This window comes from Vanellus vanellus (genome assembly GCF_965231255.1).
Source record: "Vanellus vanellus genome assembly, chromosome: 3".
NCBI classification, from domain to species: domain Eukaryota; kingdom Metazoa; phylum Chordata; class Aves; order Charadriiformes; family Charadriidae; genus Vanellus; species Vanellus vanellus.
The window spans coordinates 18876709-18895086 of record NC_138907.1 but is presented as its reverse complement, the minus strand read 5'-3'; the positions used below and the strand labels follow the sequence as shown (position 1 = coordinate 18895086).

At 38.9% G+C, this 18378-nt stretch overlaps 1 protein-coding gene across 1 annotated transcript in view; it reads left to right on the top strand.

Moving 5' to 3' along the window:
- Positions 1–18378, top strand: part of MSH2 (mutS homolog 2) — a 52282-nt gene that overhangs the window by 12793 nt on the left and 21111 nt on the right. Inside the window, exons 6-7 of the mRNA XM_082480792.1 lie at positions 11054–11253; positions 16284–16393. Of these exons, the coding sequence (XP_082336918.1) occupies positions 11054–11253; positions 16284–16393 (310 nt within the window). The remainder of the gene's footprint in view (positions 1–11053; positions 11254–16283; positions 16394–18378) is intronic.

The following is an 18378-nucleotide window of genomic DNA, read 5'->3' as shown; positions in this document are numbered from 1 at the left end:
ACGCATGTTTAAAAGTTGGGAACAGTGTTTATCATTCTGTGAAGTAGCAGGTTGCTGTAAGGTGAGAATTTCCCCTTCTTATCCCAGTTCCTCTTCTGTGGAGCTGTTTAATTCTTTAAGGGTAATAATTTTGCTATTTCTTAACTGAGAATGAGGAGGAGTGGTGAATCAAATCTAAATAGTGCTGTTACATAAAACTCTTGTCTGAGTGGCAGTTCTCAGTAATAATTAAAAAATAAACTTTACTCTTATTTGGGAAACATAACTTTTGAGAAACATAACTGAAGGTCTGTTTTCCTTTTCTATTACTTGGGCAGCTGACTGTTACTGTAAGTAATATACCCAGGCTGTGGAATGGGAAATAGAAGACACTTGGTTTTAGTTTTAACTGTAACTGGGGTGATTGTGTAGGTTGGATGCACAAGCGCATGAAAGTTTCTTTAGAATATAGACAGGAACAATACTTTTTGCTTTAAATGTTTGAATATTTTCAGGACGCAAGTCTCGTAAAGCAGGGCTGGTCTGCCATGGGAGCGTGGAGTAGTCCCAACCGCAGTGAACCATCAGCAGGAGCTGGTGAGAGGGAGATGCTGGTGTGCCTCTTTGGGTCCCTGCTGCAGGGTATAGGTGACCTTCTGTCCTATCTGGAGAGAAACAGTGGGACCCTTGACAAGCTGTGGTTGTCACCTCCCTGTAGAAGCGCTACTTGAAAATCCCTCCCCTTATTGCTCTGAAACACAGCTTGCAGCCTGTGGCTCTTGGCCGTGTGAAGAGATAGGTGTGTGATAGTACCATCAGGAGCGCTGCCAGCCTTGCCTTATAACCGAAGAACAAATGTTTGCTTTCTGCTTCCCTCAGTTTTTGTCGTAGGGAATTTGTGTGCGTGCCTGAGAGCGCTGCAGTTCTTTGCTTCGACGTGCGTTCTGGGTAGAGGAGGCAAAGCAGAGCTCTGCTTGTGTGCTGCTGCTTTATTTGCATATGCTTCAGAATGATGCCAGGCACTCCCTTCCTTCAGGGTCTAAAAATATTGCTGTTGCAGCAGTCTGCTTCAGGAGCAAGATCTTAATTGCATCAAGTGGTACCTTGCTGGCAAGGATAAGACCCCTGATTTTGTTTTTCTGCTGAAGAATTGTTTTCTTCTTTACCTTGCCAAATCTGCTGGGGTTGGAAAATGTTTAAAAACTTGTACAAAAATAGTGAATTATTGTTAATCTATTTCAGAATAAATAAGACTGCAATAAGTATCTTTGGGGAAGAAAACACTATATTGGAGTTAACAGTGCTTTTCTGAGAATCCTGTTTTGTTGTTTTTTTTTTTTTTCATTCTGAGCTCATCAGCTTGCAACCCCACAGTCAATAAGTAACAGCTTCCAAAGCTTTGCCTGATTAATATAGAAAATAGTGATTTTATGACTGATACCCTGATGTAATCTCAGGGCTTTGATTTACTGTCTCTAGGCTTTGACATAATATTCAAACAGTATATGCAGGAATTCATGTAGGGTAGGGAGGAGTCTGTTGCTTTCCTGATACTTATTAATTTTATGTTATATAAATGTAACTGATGTAAAGGAGTGAACTCTGATTATTTGGAAGAATGAATGCATTTATTGAATTTAAAAATTTATATGTAAGTAATTCTGAGGTTGCAAATATCCAGTATTGTTTTCATGGTAGGATGGTTTGGAAATTAATCAGGAAAAACAGAAAAGGCAGGAGACTGGTATTTGGATGTGGCTTTCTCTTATGTTGCTTAATCTTCCAGGTTAAACAGGAGGGAGCCTGATGGATGTGGAGCGCTTTTGTCCGTCTGCTTAGTAGCGCAGTACCCAGTGCTGTGGAAGTGTGTGCACTGTGATTTCTGTGGCTCCTCTAGGGCCTAAAGCTGCCCTTCAAACCTTGGACTCTGCATTACAAGGCACTACTTCAACAGAGCTGCAAGAAATAGTCAGCATATTCATGATTGCTTCAAGTTATACATTTGAGATTAAAAGACAATGGTAGCGAGTTCAATCCAAAGACCTGCCCTGTAATAGTGAAATGAAGGCCAATTTCTAGTACTAAATGCATCCTGAGGGCATTGGATACGTGCCTGGAGATCCCTTGATTGAGTTCACTTCTGACTTGAGGGAGAAAGTATGGCAGGGTGGAGAAGAGCAGCAGGTAGCAATACTACCCAACGCTTTTTCTGGTGCCGGTGCTGGTTTCTGCCAGCTTAGAAGTGTTTGTGGGACTGTGGCTTGAGGGCATAATTTTCTAGCCAGCTTAAGCCAACATCAAGATACAACTGAGCTTGTCCGCAGCTGGCAGAGCCACCGCAGAATGAGCTAGTTCAGGGGAGCCTCACTGGTGGAAAGCTAACACAGCCACAGCAAATGAAGATGTGTGTTTAAGGAAGGGGCTGCTGCTGGGAGCATTACCCTCCGTGTCATACTGGGGGGGTCTGCAGCTGCCTTTACCAGACTACCAGTTTTTCTTCCTCCATGCTATTTGGCTTGCCTGTGTAAAGAGCAGGACAGCTTTCAAGCCGTACCACTGAGGCAGGTCAGGCTTGGTCTCTATGACTCTCTTGTTTCTGCAGAGGAAAAGTTATGAAACTCTCTGTTTGGGTCTAGAACTGGGAATCGTTGCAAAATCTTTTAAGAAGCTAGGAAGGTCATCAGAGTACAAGGATTGCTATCATTTTACTGGGATGACGACATTGTCTTTTAAGAACGCAGACATTACAGGTAAATTGCAAGATGCATCGCTGTGGGGCTGTTTGTTTCTGGTTTGCTGTTTCTGTTAATCTACCCTATTATTCAGTATCTCGTTCAGCACTAGAAGCCTGCAATTTCACACCCCGCGCGTGAAACAGTTATGTGCTTTAAATTCCGAGTTGAAGATGTATATACACTGTTGTACTCCTTCACTGTCATCTTGAAAGTTTTGCTATTTAGGCAAGCTGTGTCTTTTAGTTTAGATCTTTCTTTTTTTAGGTTGTAACAGTGGTTTTCAGGGGGTAAGCCGTGAAGTTGTTTGATATTACAGAAGCATTTATAGCACGTTCTTAACTGAGGAAACAAAACCAACTTTGTGCTAGCATGCTAAGAAGAAATAACAGGTCGCCATGGTTTGGGCAAGAGCAGATGGGAAACAGAAGAAGAACTGGAGCCATTTAGCATGGAGGGGAATACATGGGAAGGTGCAGGGTGTTTTTTTTGGTGGACGGCATAGGAAGGAGCCTTGCTCACCTGGGCGCAAGCCTTTTGCACAGGCCTGTTGGAATTGGCTGGGTTGTCTCTTTCTGAACTGCAGGCCCTTGTGCCTGCTCGCATATTTGGGAGAGCTGAAAGAGAGCTTACTCAGGTGAACAGCTTGTGACCCTCACTCAAACAGCAGATTTTGGGCCCCAACGATATTGTAGGTTCAAATTGTACCAATTTCATTAAGATGACAGAAAGATTTTGACCCTCTTATTTGGGATAGTCTCTCTTGTGTGTAAGATGTGCTAGAGAGGTATGCATACAACTCATCCAGAGAGCAATGTTCAGAGTTGTTGATGAAACAAAAACCTGGATTCGGATCTTGTGTCTTCAAAGTACTGGTGGAAGAGCTGGTGCTCCTGGTGAGTTCCCTGCAAGGCTGCTGCTTGGGTAACTATTGCCACCAGCTGGAGGCTCACTGCCAGAAATTGGAGCAACTTCTGCCTGCGCACAGCCTCCAGGAACCACTTGCTGTGAGCTGGGTGTTTAACCCGAGTGGAATTTGAGAAGATCCGTGGTATTAAGCCTGTGGTATATGAGTAAAATGAAACAGCTTTTGGTGATATTAGTCTCTTTAAAGCTGCTGGTTGCTTATTCCTTAGGTTTTCTGCCATTTTTATTTCAAATTATTTACAAAGATTGCTCCAGTTTCATAACAAAATCTTTTGTGCATAACTAAGCCCTTCCAAAAGCATGTGTGGGTTGTCTAGATCTTTTGCATTGTAATTTCTTTGTGCTTGTCTGAGAAATTTTGAATGTTATTTTTCTAAGTGCATGTAACAACTTGGATTGTATTGGGCAAAATGACCTGAGATGGTCAGTGTGATTTTTATGTTGCAGAGATGTGTGATGGAGTAAAGTCATTCTCAGTATCAGGCTTCACATACCTGATTTAGGCTCCTGTGTGCCCATCTTAGGTGTTTGCCCTAATAATTCAAAGGCTGTAAAGCGTAGTACTAGGATTCTTTGTCATGAAGAGAGCTTTGCAGATTGAAGGTGATACTTACTGCTTACCTGAGGTGGTGACAACTGGACTTTGGCTGATTTTTGTGAGAGAGAAGATGCTTGTCTAGGGAACTATTGAATCACCAGGGAGAAGTTTATAAAGGGAGCTTAGGACAGTGCCTTGCTTATTCCTGGCTGGAAAGCAGAAATGCTGATATTAATCAATTACAGCAACTTGCTCTAGGGTGGGCTTCCTCCTGGATGTTAAATCCCGAGTGCTTTGTGTGGAAAAGAAAAGCCAGTTAGAACAGGTAAGATGTTGACTTGGCTTTGCCCTGCCCTCCCATTGAAGAAGCAGTAGCTGAGGCTGTAGTTTATTGTGTTATTCTGGTAATTTCTATAGGATTAGAAAAGAAAAATCTATCAGTTTTATATGTCTGGGTTAAGTGTGTCCATGGAGGGTTTACCTCAGCTACATTGAATTAAGAAGAGATCTGAGTTTGAAAGAAAACCAAGGGAAACCAAAATAGTGATGCATGAAGTGTTTTCCACTTTCCTTTGTAGAAACAAAATATGAAATTAAATTGATATAACTGCATATTCTGCAGCTTTTTTGGTGAGGTGAAAGTCTTAGCATATCTTAAAGCAATCCTTAATATGCTGCTTTTCTAAGTGGCGTTTCTCTGATAAAATTCTCTGTATTCAAATTGAACAGTTGGACAGCAAAGCTGGTCTTATTCTACAGTCATGGAAAACCTATAGCAGGCAGAGAATACAAATTTATGCTCTTCAGAAGTCTTGGCTTTTGTATAGCCAGGGGAGGTACAGCCTTTAAGACCTTACAACTAAGTCATCTTCTCCTGTAAAAGAGCGCATTCTTAATTTGATTTCAGTGTTAACACTTTTTTCCTTGTGCCATGTGGAATTTGTAGTTAGTACAGTTTTTCCCTGTGAAAATGTCTACCAGAATTTTGGATTTTAAGTTAATTCTCTGTAGTAGTAGTAGTTAAATATATATTTTACTGATTATTAAATATATCTATTACTGATTATATGTGGATCCAAGTTTCATAATATGATAAAAAGCATGCAGAGTCTTTTTTCTGAGCAGAGGTGCTTGGAGGAAGCATTTTCCTTCCTGCATGCATGGGAAGTGCAGAACTGCTCAGGGTTTTGCAGGATGTTGGTGGAGGAGAGATTAAAACCTGGGTGCTTTATAACTCAGCTTGTTGTACAGCTCACTGGGCTTGTTAGGGGTTTTTTGTGCCGGCATAAAAATTTTTCTATTCATTTTAACTCTAGTCTTTTTATTTTAATCCGTTAGTTTAGGTATTATTTCTACAGACAGAATTCTTTTCATCCTTCTACAAAATCTGTATACAAATGAGGCTCGATTAATGTTTTCCCATTAACTTAAACTTCTATATCTAGCTCTGTAAAAGCATGATTAAACCCTCGTGACAACCTCTGTGTTGTGGCAGCATTCAGTGCAATCACCTTAAAATCGTGATGAAAAATGCTGCATAGATGTAGCAAAGGAAAAAGCAATCTTTTCTGATGACAAATGAGATGTAAACCTCAGTGGAACAGAAGCATTGTGATGAGACTTGGGAAAGCGTGTGCCATTTATTAAATCAAACCCAGATTTTTTTTGTCTTTTTTTTTTTTTTTGGTGTGGAGTATTAGTCTTTTGTCTGTTAATAGTAGGTCTGAGAGACACCTCTTATCTTAGAACACGGGAAAGGATGAAATGCTTTCAGTTGGATTGCAGAATATCCAACAGAAACTTGGAGATAGGTGGGTTTCTCTTTCTCTCTCTCTCTCTCAGAGCACGCTAAGCCTAATGTTACTTGTTATTGCACTTCAAAGCTGATAAATAGTCATGGTTTTGAATAGCAGGAAAAAAAAGGGGGTTATCATGTCCAAGTTCAAAAAAGTATGTGTGTTGGTTTCGAGTTATATTAGCTGAAATTTTGTTCGCTATTTTTGTGGTTTAATTTGCAAATTTAAATAACTGTCTTGAAACAAAGATTTCATTTATTTTCTAGTGTGGTTTCACTAGTTACAGTTGTTTCTGTTATCTTGACTGTGCTGCCTTAGATCTGTGGTGGAAAGCTTTGCCTTATTTTCCTTTCCCTTTCGGCTATGTGGCAGAAACAAGAGATCCAATGTTGTCAGCTGTTTGATTACACTTTCTTGGATTTCTTTATTTGTTTCTTTTTTGTTTCCTCAGTCAGGCTTTATCTTAAAAACAACCTGTATTTGATTTCATTATTACTTGTGAGCATTAGGCATGGCTCATAGATGCATTATCTTAACGTAGCCCTTTCTATTCAACAACCTTGTATGTATTCTTACCATACAGGAAATTGTTATGCAAAATGTGGCATGAACAAACCTGTCAGCCTTATATTCGTGGTTGGCAAATATGGGGAGGGAAGATAAAACAGTACTAGGAAGGTCATGAGATGTTAGTCTAATTAGCATTGTTTTGGCAGAGGAAAATTGTGTCATGCTGATCTGAGAACTCTTTGAACTTGTCATTGTTTTGGACAAAGGAGGAAAAAAAAAAAAAAGAATAAATTAGAGCTTTCAAAATGCCTTGACAAGTTCTTATCCAAGATGCTGTTGAACAAGCTCAGGGAGTCGTGGGATGAAAGTGAAGGGTTTGTTTGTGTAAAAGGCACAAGTAAAAAAGAAAAAAAAAAAAGAAAGAAAAAGGTTTTAATCTTGGCAAAGGTAAGCTCAAGAGTCTAGAAACTGCACTTGACATAGTCTCTAATGATGAGGATAGCAGCTGGCTGGTCAGGTACTGACACTTTTATAGGTGACACAAGTAAGGTCCAAACTTCTAATGAAAACCAAAACAGCCCAACTGATTGGACAGAACAGGGATGGTTTGGATTTTAATGAGAAGTATAAAGCAATATGTATAGAAAGAATGAATGTAATCTGCCTGTGTCTTACAGAGCTTTATGTGGATTCAGAAAGGGTGCTGGGCATTTGTGTGACAGGTTGAAGGCAAGTTTCTGTGCCGTTGGGTTTTAAAGATAAGGTACTGTGGCATTATAGAAACTGTTGCTGCTGGTCTTGAAATTTCTTGAAATTTAGTAAATTTCAAGAAGTGATTCCATGTGTATACGACTGCCAGGATTATTGATTGTGTAAGGACCTCGTGGAAGAGAAACTAAATGCTCTGGCCTGAAACACAAGCTATCAGAGGGCAAGATGGGATCTAATATAGAGGGTAGACTTGAATTTTGGAAATTCTTGTGTGTCTGAGATTGATCATCAAAGCCAGAGAAAATAGTTTTTATACTGGAAATATTAATGTGGAAATCATGGAGTAGACTGTAGCTTAAGCAGGTTGGATAAAACCACCGCATCCTGGTTTCCTACCCCAGGCAAGAGTAATATTTTTCTAGGTTAAAATTCACTTTTACAATTTGATAAGCCTTCCAAATGTGTGTGTTACTTTTTTCCTAGTACTTCTATTAAGCGAGGAAAGGGTGTTTTAAATTAGAACTTCATGCAGCTTTGCAGGTAAGAAAATATGAAGGTATTCGAGACTACTGCCTCTATGGATTGATGTGTGGTGATATTTTGATAATTGAGAAGTAATAAATAGGTTGCCAAATCCTGCATATCAACTGGGGAGTGAGGGGCTACAACACAGAATAGTGTAGCCTCTTGTGTCTGTTTGCAATGACCATAACTGCTTAAAGATCGAGCAGGGTAACAGAAAGAACATATGTGTATGCTTTATTGTAAGTTTTCAGTGAATCCTGTGTTGTTTTTGCCAAGGGAATTGCTTCCAGATTACAGGACTAAAAATGACCCAAGTTACTTGGTTCCTATGAAGAGGAGCAGATACTGCCCCTAGTTTCAGTGAGCTCTGACAGGGCTGAAGGTACTTTGAGGGGAAGATCTGTAGATGGGGTTTATTCCTTCTGTAATCTCCTTTGGAAGGTAGGCGCACATTTGGTTAGTAGGCTTGTATTTAGGCTGTTAAGCAGTTGTATCGGGTGTCTTTGGTGTTTTTTTGTTGTTGGTTTTGTTTGTTATTTTGGCTTTATTAATATTAAAAAAAATCTGGTCTTTACAAAGTGTGTTTGTTCACCAGTTGCTGCTGGTGGTTCTGAGAAAAGTTTGTGATGTGAGTCTTAAGTCAGGTCTGCTAGGTAAATTGTGGGGGTTTTTAATAAAGATGGCAATGTATCTGTTATGACAGAATCATGCAATTCTTGTTAGTCCTCCAAAGCATTTGACAGAAGCCTGAAAGCTAGAAATTGTGCTCTGAAACCCCAACAGGGATCAGAATTGGAAATTATTTGGTTATTATGTTACTTATACAAATCTTGTTCTGCGTTCTTGCAGTAGGTATCTTAAGTATATTCCTGTCTGCTTCTCATGAGCTCTGTATACATGCTGAAACTTTAAAGTATCTTTTAGCGATTCCCCATGTTTCCCGTCCTTTTCAGAAATAAAGCACCATTATGGGTCAGCAATGTAGCAGTTTTTAAACTTATTTATTAAGGCAGTAGTTGAATGGATAAATGTAGAGGTAGGATTCTTTTGTCTTTTTCATTGATTTTGTTCAGTATAATACAGAAGCTTCCCTGGATTGGTGTGGGTAGAACACTTTCTGCAACAGAAGGACATTCCTTTTGAATTTTTTATATACAGAAATGTACTTCTACCTGTCCAGGGATCTCTATCTTGTGTTAACCTTAGACAAAGCCTTTGTTTCTTGAGTGACTGTCTTTACTAATTAGCTGAGGCAGTGTACCATATTAACCTCTGTGTACTGTTCTAAGTGTCTAGCTCTCTCTGCATGGTGTGGTGTAGAGATTACTGCTTTCAAGATGACCAACAAAATTTGTCATTCCCAATGCAGTTTGCAGATCTGTATGTTTCTGTTATTGAAACTGATGCATTTTTATGCCAGTAAGCAAAACAGTAAAAATAATGTGGTGAAAGCTGTCCTTTCTCTGCTTGCATGTCTCTAAATGAAATTAACTTCCCTGATGAAGCCAAGATATTGATTGATTGCATGTTAATGTGATTAACCAGATATCAACACAGTATATCATGTGTGGAGGTCTCTGAAGGGGGCAGAGTTCTTCCTTCGTATTCCTGAAGCATGACCAAAGAACACTGAACTCTCTGGCATTCCAAAATGAACAATATCTGGCTTGCTTTGTTTAACTGTGAATGCAAAGTAATGCAAAATATGTAAAGATGACAATGTTAACTGTGCAAAAAAAGAAAGCAAGAAATGTGTCAAAGTTCTCTTTCATTCTAGTGAGGAAAACATAATTTAATGCTCTGTCACTTCTCATTGAGATTTATGCTAGCTTTCAGCACTTAAAGAATATTTATTTCACTATTTAAAAACACCCAAAGTGTCAGGGAGCAGCAGCAAGGGAAGGCAAACTCGGAGTCAATGGTGACAACAAGGTGGGTAGAAACAGTACCTACCCTATAAGGACACAGTCCTCTGGTATCTGCATGAGGCAAACATCTGTAGTGATGATCTGAGGTGAAGCAAGGAAGTCAAGTCAATGGGTCACAGCCTGGATCAGTGGGGTGTGTGGCCGGGCACAGGCACGGCTGCAGCATAACTCGGGTGAGAACCAGGGATGAATGCCTTAGTTTGAATGCAGCTCTTGAGTGAAGATGAGAAGGCCCCAGACCAGGCTTCTTACACCTCTTGTTTACACAACTGGTCTTTACTGGTAAGATTTAGCTTTAGGAATCCCAAACACCTGAAACCAGTGGGAAAGTCTGGAACAAAGGCAGCACAACCTCATTAGAGGAGGATCAGGTTAGCAAATATTTAAACAAATTAGAGACACACAAGTATGTGGGACCCAAGGAGTACACCCACAAGTGCTGAGGTAGCTGGACAAAGTCACTGTAGGACCAATCTTGATTGTTTCAGAACAGTCATGATGGATGGAGGAGGCTTCTGAAGATGAGTGACATTTGTTTTCTTCCGATCCTCACAAGGGCAAAATGGACTATCCAGGGACTTACAAGTTGGTCAGCCTCATCTTCATCCTGTGAAGTGTTGCTAAACGTACTAAGGACAAGATGGTGATTGGAAGTAGTTGGCATGGATTTACAAAGGGAAAATCATGCCTGACCAATCTGATAGCCTTCTACTCCAAATGGACTGGGTTGTTGGATAAGGGGAGAGCAGCGAATATTGTTTATCTTGACTTCAGCAGGCTTTTGTCACTGTTTTCCATTATATCTGATGAAGTACGGATTAGATAAGTAGACAGTGTGGTGGACTGAAAACTAGCTGAACTGCCAGGCTTAAAGGATTGTGATCAGGGGCATGAAGTCCAGCTGGAGGCCAGTTACTAGAGCTGTGTCCCAGGGATTGATACTGGGGCCATCCTTGGAGATACCCAGAATGTGACAGGACACAGTCCTGGGCAGCTGGCTTTAGTTGACTCTACTTTGAGCAAAGGGGTTGGAGTTGTCAATGTCCAGACTACTGGATGACTTTTTTATGGTGCAGGTAAAGGATTAATCTGAAATTCTGAGCTTTGACATACCTACAGAACAGATGTGGGCATTTGCGCTTGAAACAGTTTCACTCTGATGCTGTTCATTAGATACCCCAACTGTTTAAAATCACGGTAGCATGACATAGGCTAAATATCCTTGCTTTCTTAGCTCATGCGTTGTCCTGGTTTCATTTATTCTTTTATCAGGAAAGTTGGCCAATGGATACAGCCATAGAGAAAGGATAGGTAGAAACTGATGGATAAATGTTTTCATTCTAATTAGTGATGTATAAGAATTATAGACCATGCCATGCTAATCATTGTTATGAACTTCTTATGTAGGTTGAATTTGGTTGAAGCTTTTGTGGTGGATCCAGAACTACGTCAGTGCCTTCAAGAAGATCTCTTACGTCGCTTTCCAGATCTTAACCGTCTGGCAAAGAAATTTCAGAGACAAGCAGCGAACTTACAGGACTGTTACCGAATGTATCAGGCTATTAATCAACTGCCTAATGTTGTAGAAGCACTAGAAAAACATGAAGGTAATACAACCCTTGTCTGTTTTCAATGTATTATACTACTGCAAAGAAACAGTGTGTAGTTTTCCAAAGGTTACCTTTTTTTCCTGTCTATTTTTGTTGCAGGAATAAAGCTTAAAGACATATGAATTTGAAATGAGCTGAAATTCTGAAATATCAGTCAGATACTTAAAAATAAACATAGCCAAATCTTATAAGACAAAGCTTTCCAATTAGCATGTAGCTGAAATACTTGAACTGTTGGGTGATGGTTTGGTAATCTTTGACGTTGTCTTGTCTCTAAGAGTTCCTGACCAATTGTGTCTGTATTATGATCTTAAAAACAAGATAACCATTCATACAGTATTGTTGTGTTCCTTCTGAAGACACTTTGCACTTTGTTTTTTTGCATTTAATTACAACCCAGTTTAAGCATTATTTGTATAATTTGAATGGTGCTACTTTTTTTAAAAAAAATGTAATATTCCTGTGTTTGATAAGAGTAATGTGGCAGGGTTTCTTCTGATCTTCATTAGTAGGAAACTCAATGCTATGACAAGCAAATCTAGAAAATACAAAGGTTGCTATTTCTTTTCTTTTTCTATGGGTTACCAAGAAAATGCAGAATAAGATTAGTGTTAGCATAACAGGGGCGTGATTCAATACAGCAATAGCAGCCCTAGCCTGTCAAAGGGCATATTCTTTTAGAAGCCCATTAATTTGTTTGAAAATCTCTTTGAATAAAGCAAGCAGCAAAGCCTTAAAGACAAATAATTTTTGAAACAGTATAGTTAGAAAAATTTCTTTCATCTATTTGAGTAGACAGTAATATTATCCAGTGTCTTGTACTTTTCTGTACTATAGTTTTATGACTTCAAGTATTGAAACTTATCTTCTGAAATATTAATCTTAAATTAATTTTTGGTTGCTGGCTGTGTTATTTCCAAAAGCAGTTAAGATCTAAAACTGGGAAGGAACTGGCAGATAGGCAGATACAAGCTTTTTTATTTTTTTTTTTTTGGTAAAGCACTGTGCCATACTTTAGCTGCTCCAGTCATGTCCTTTTGCTTTTTCCAAAGAGACTCTGCTTGGTTTTGCCTTGGCATGGAGCTCTTGTATTTCCATCTTAAACTGTGGTATTAGCTCAAAAAGCTTGCTCTCGGCCTCTACTTCTTTTTCTATTAGTTGTCTTTTGGATGAATGGAGTTCTTCTGTCGTAACATCGGGGTAGGAAAACAATTCCGTTTTGAGGAGCAAGCTGTGTAAGGCACACTGCTAAGCTCATCATATGGAAAAATTAATAGACTGCAAAAAGTTCTTGCTGTTTTACATGTGAATCAGTTGGCCTTAGTAGGGCATTTATCAGCAGTAAATCTAAGATAATTTAAAATAGGTGCAATGTGTTATTTTTATTTTTCTTTGTACCTTGTCTGAAGTACAAGAATGGTGTGGTAATTTTGAATGTATGTGACCGATTCAGACTGGATCTGATCACTTTCCTGTTTAAGACTGTACAAAATCTTTTAACTCATCAGGAGATGAGATGCTTGTTTATGGATGATGAAAGCTGAGGAGGAGGGTAGTGAGTAAAGACAATTTTTTTTATTTTTAGAGATAAGAAACCTGCATAAGACAGGAAAGGACTCTGAGTCATCAATTCATTTTGCTATTGCTGGTAAAAGGGAGCAGTTGTTCATTACTCAAATTGCTGGGGCATAAAATCTAGATACTTATGAGATGCCTGTCTTCAAGAAGCTGCTGAAGCATCTTCCTTCTCATCTCAGACTGACACTCTTTATTTTAAGCCTGTAAATATGCAGGATACAGGAATTGCACGCTGGGTTCCAGGTCTGTTTTTACCGTGTTGCATACAGTGGCTTGAATACACCCTTAATGCTTTTGGAAATACCTCTTTTTGTGTGTTCCAGTACTGTTCTTTCCATGACCGTTGCACTGATGTGTTATAACCGTGTTGTGATCAAACTTGACTGTTTCCCATCCTTTGTCATTTCCAGCTGATTATTCCCCTACTCATAGTGGAAATTCATTTACCTATCAATGTGTCAGCTTACTCGTTGTTAAATTTTACTTCATTTCTATTAGCGCAGTTTTAAAGGTCAGTTAGTTATGTTCTTGATTTATTTTGTTCCAATTTCATCTACTGATATCTTCCACATTGTATATATTAGTAAATTTTATAAGCGGTCGTCTTTTGTGCATTAATGTCATTAATTCACACGTCTTAAAAAGATAAATGCTTGTATGAGCCCTTGGAGGAACTGTATTGCTGATGTCCTTCCAGCTCATTCATCTTTTGCAAGTTGGTGATGTCCTCTTTATCTGCCTTCTAATCAATCATTGTATTAATCCTGAATCTTGCATCTTAGCATCTCACGTGACACCTTATTGAATGCTTTAGAAGAGCCTAGATTAGGTCTACAGGTCTTCCCTTTGCCTTAGGCAGTTATCTCAGACAGACATTGTGCTATGCAGGTATGATCTACCTCCAGTAAACTCATACTGTCTTTTATCCCAGTTTCTGTTTTGGTCCTTGTTCTTTCCTCATAATTTTTTCGAAGACCTCTTGTACCATCAAAATGGCCGGTTTAAGTGCATTTGGTCGTCGAGATTTGTCTGTTTTCCCTTGATAGTGTCAGTTTTCATACTGTTTGCTGCCAAACTAACAATATAAACGTTTGAAGTTTGAAGATTAGTGCTTGATTTTAATGTTTATACAATGTTTTAAACCATATTAATAGTAAAGTCTTTAATGCACGTAATAAACACTTACCTGTGCCTCAGTAAGTAAATTATGGTTTGAATTAAAAACTGTACCTGGGAACAGATAGGCTTTGTGATCAATATGCATCTCTGCTTTTAATGGTACATAGGTCTATTATTCTTTCTCAGTGGTTAGCTTACATGCTAATAATGTTGAGTAGGTGCAAAAGTGATTTTTTTTACCACACATTTTTTTATACAAATTTATGAATGCATGTGCAAGACAAGTTGGAGTTTAATTTAGAATTTTTCAATGGTGTTTCTTGCTCATATTCTCTTAATGCCAAGTGTTACGGTTTTAAGAAAAGCATATGCATACAACTTTTATAAATCCTCAGTAGTCCTCAACTCCACTGTTTTACTTCGTTCAAGTGTTGGATACTGAATGTGAAGTTGGTTTGAAAGTGTTAATCAATTTTGCAATGTATTAGTTTGAACCATATCATAATATATAAATACATTTGTATTTTATTTACTTAATAAATTAGTATTTTCTAATCTTTGACATCTTCCTATGTTGTCTGAAGGTGTACTCTTCAAACTTAATTAATTAAATGGTATCATGAAACTTTCCTACTTAAACGTTTTAAGAAAAGAAAATGTAATCGCTGCTTCAAGTTCAAGCACAATCATTTTTCATTAATTCAAGAATACTGAACATCATTTCATTGTGTGTGCCATGCACTCTCTCAGCTGATGCGCTGGGAACTGCTAAGTCCACTCTGAAGAATGGATGTGAAACTTCTTTTCTGCTCTTCGGTCTCTTCCTTCTTTACTGCCTCTTTTTAATTTCTAGGTTGGTTTAGATGTGTCTTCTTACGGGGGGGTGGGAGGGGGAAGGTCTGATAGAGAGCAAGAGATTCAAAATAAAAAGCAAGCTGTGCTTTATATCAGATCTCTCTTATTTTGAAGATTTTCAGTCAGCAGAAGACTCCATGTTTACAAGTTCAATAATCTCTCAACAACATGTAATTTTTTTCTCTATTGATAGATAGTGATCAGTTCAGAGCTTTAACTTGAAAAGTTTGGGGGAGTGGGGAAGCAAAAAGGCACAGGAGGACAAGGAAACAAACCAACCTTTTTCTTTCTACTTGAGTTACAGTGCTGAGAGAGAAGAGAGAGTCCCTTGGGTAATCATGTCCTCCCGGTGTTAATTTAATAAATTTGTACAGAAAATTTTCTTAGGAAAGATTAGGATTTTTTTCCTAGTCTGTAAAGAAATTGGGAAGCTCTGGAATAGCCAGAGCTTAATTCTGTGTTTCACTGTTAATGTGCAAAGCCTTGCATGTAGACATTGGAGGCAAATGTAATTCTGTATGTATATAATTCAATGACTATAAGCTCATAGTATTGGATTCTTTTTGAGGCATTTTGTGTAAATCCTATAGTCAGTAATGCTAATCTTTCTGTGATTAAATCGTAACTTGAAGTGGCTGCAAAGATGTAAACATTCATTTACTGATAGAGCGTTTTTCAAGCTGGCTGCTGGATAGGTGCTTATTTGTAGGCCTGAAGAAAATACTACTTTCACAAAATTGGCAAGATCTGTGCATGCTAAGTTAACTGTGAACTGCATTTTGCATTTGATGCTTACAGTGTTGTATGGACTTCCAACCAATACGCGTGCTATGCAGTTTTACTTGGTGCTAGAGTATCTGTGCTAACAAAGTACATTGGAAAAGACTAATTTAATTTTGATGACTTCCTGTTTATTGGAAAGATCAGTGACTATTAAGATCTGGTTAGAGTAGATGGTCTTTCCTTAGGGAAAACAAAACCAAAACCCATACATTTCAATTTCTATTTAAGTTTGTATGGTAACATACCAAATATTCCCAATTTTTGGTAGTTTTGAATTAAGAAAAAATTAAAAACTCTGAGTGTGGATGATGAGACTTCCACTTTGTATCTTTAAAATTGGTTGCTGTAGAATACACTTTTTACTAAAGCCATTTCAACATTTTATGCGCAAGAATAGGTCATGTTCAGACAGCAGGCTTGTTTTCAAACTATTGTTTGTCTATAGTTTTACTCATAGTAGAAGGGAATTAATACCACCATATATGAACAAAGGTGACAGAATAGGTAGAAGCTTAATCAGAATATAAATTGGATAATGCCAATTTTAGAATGTGCGTGTCAGTGAAATAATCATAACCAAGCTTAATAAAAATTAACCAGCTATATAGTTGTGCTGTTTATCTTGGATAAGTGAATTCTGGTAAAGTTGTGAGGTTTCGTGAATGATAATTTTTCTTGTTTGTTCTTAACAGGAGCTCACCAGATGTTGTTGTTGGCAGTGTTTATAACACCTCTTAATGATATCTACTCTGACTTCTCAAAGTTTCTGGAGATGATAGAAACAACATTGGACATGGATAAGGTATGGGCTGGTGTGTGGGAGGGGGTTTACTTAGTAATTAAAGTTTCTTACTGAACTTTGCAATCTGCTCTACACCCGCTAAATTTAATTGATCATCTATATTAAGTAGTTAGTGATAGTTTAGCTGTGGAATATATGAAGACTGTTATTAGCATAGCAGTTGAATATCAAGAGGATGTTAATCCACTGTCTAAAATTATATAGGCTATGAAAAAATGCTTTGGGTACATAGATGCTGTGGGCCTGAAACTATTTTTTAAAAACCTCATCAGTATTAAAAGTAGGGAAGTTATTTGTCACTTTTTTGCTTCTTCATATCTTCAAAGTTACTGTGATGTGTCTCAAATCTAGAATGTAGCCAGAATATGTTTATTACATATTTCTTTGCTTCTATAAAGTTCATTAGACTTGCTTTTATTTGGTGGGATTAAGTCTTCATAACTGACAGTTTGCCTGTCTGAAAAATGATGGACCTAGGAATAAAGACCTGAGTTTACTTTCCAGTGTAAAGACATTTCTCGCTAGAGAGAAAGCTACTATTACTTAGTGTTGCATCTACATTTGCTTATAAAATTTTACTGATGATAGGACTATGCTTGCAAGGGAAAACTGGCATTTTTTTCAGAGGAAAAATTGACCAAAGAAAGCTGGAAGGAACATTGCTGTTCCTTAAATCTGTAGCAGAAAGGAGAAGGGATGAATATAAATGACTGGTTTATCATTGTGTAACATAGAACACTTAGGACACAGGCAAAACCATGAACCATTGCTTAACTGGGTGAAACAATGCCAAAGGTTTTAGTGAGTTTTGTAAATCATTTTTTCCCATTATGTTTGTTAGAGAATTGGTGAGACGTGTTTTGAAATGTACATGCTTGGTTAGAAACGTATTTAATGTTCCTTTCTCAGTGAGATCACAGTATCACAGTATGCTAGGGATTGGAAGGGACCTCAAAAGATCATCTAGTCCAATCCCCCTGTCGGAGCAGGAACACCTAGATGAGGTTGCACAGGAAGGCGTCCAGGCGAGTTTTGAATGTCTCCAGAGAAGGAGACTCCACAACCTCCCTGGGCAGCCTGTTCCAGTGCTCTGTCACCCTCACTGAGAAGAAGTTTCTTCTCAAATTTAAGTGGAACCTCTTGTGTTCCAGCTTGAATCCATTACCCCTTGTCCTATCATTGGTTGCTACTGAGAAGAGCCTGGCTCCATCCTCATGACATTCCCCCTTTATATATTTATAAACGCTAATAAGATCACCCCTCAGTCTCCTCTTCTCCAAACTAAAGAGACCCAGCTCCCTCAGTCTTTCCTCATAAGGGAGATGCTCCACTCCCTTAATCATCTTAGTTGCCCTACGCTGGACTCTCTCCAGCAGCTCTCTGTCCTTCTTGAACTGAGGGGCCCAGAACTGGACACAATATTCCAGATGCGGTCTCACCAGGGCAGAGTAGAGGGGAAGGAGGACCTCTCTCGATCTGCTAACCACCCCCCTTCTAATACAGCCCAGGATGCCATTGGCCTTCTTGGCCACAAGGGCACAGTGCTGGCTCATGGTCATCCTGCTGTCCACCAGGACCCCCAGGTCCCTTTCCTCTACACTGCTCTCTAACAGGTAGCTCCCCATCCTATACTGGAACCTGGGGTTGTTTCTGCCCAGATGTAGGACCCTACACTTTCCCTTGTTGTATTTCATGAAGTTATTCCCTGCCCAAATCTCCAGCCTGTCCAAGTCTCTCCGGATGGCAGCACAGCCCTCTGGCGTGTCAGCCACTCCTCCTAGCTTAGTGTCATCAGCAAACTTGCTGATAGTACACTCAATTCCCTCATCTAAATTGTTGATGAATATATTGAATAATATGGGCCCCAGTACCGACCCTTGAGGCACTCCGCTGGTTACCGGCCTCCAACTGGACTCTGCCCCATTGACTACGACTCTCTGGCTTCTCTCCTTCAGCCAGTTCGCAGTCCACCTAATTATCCGATC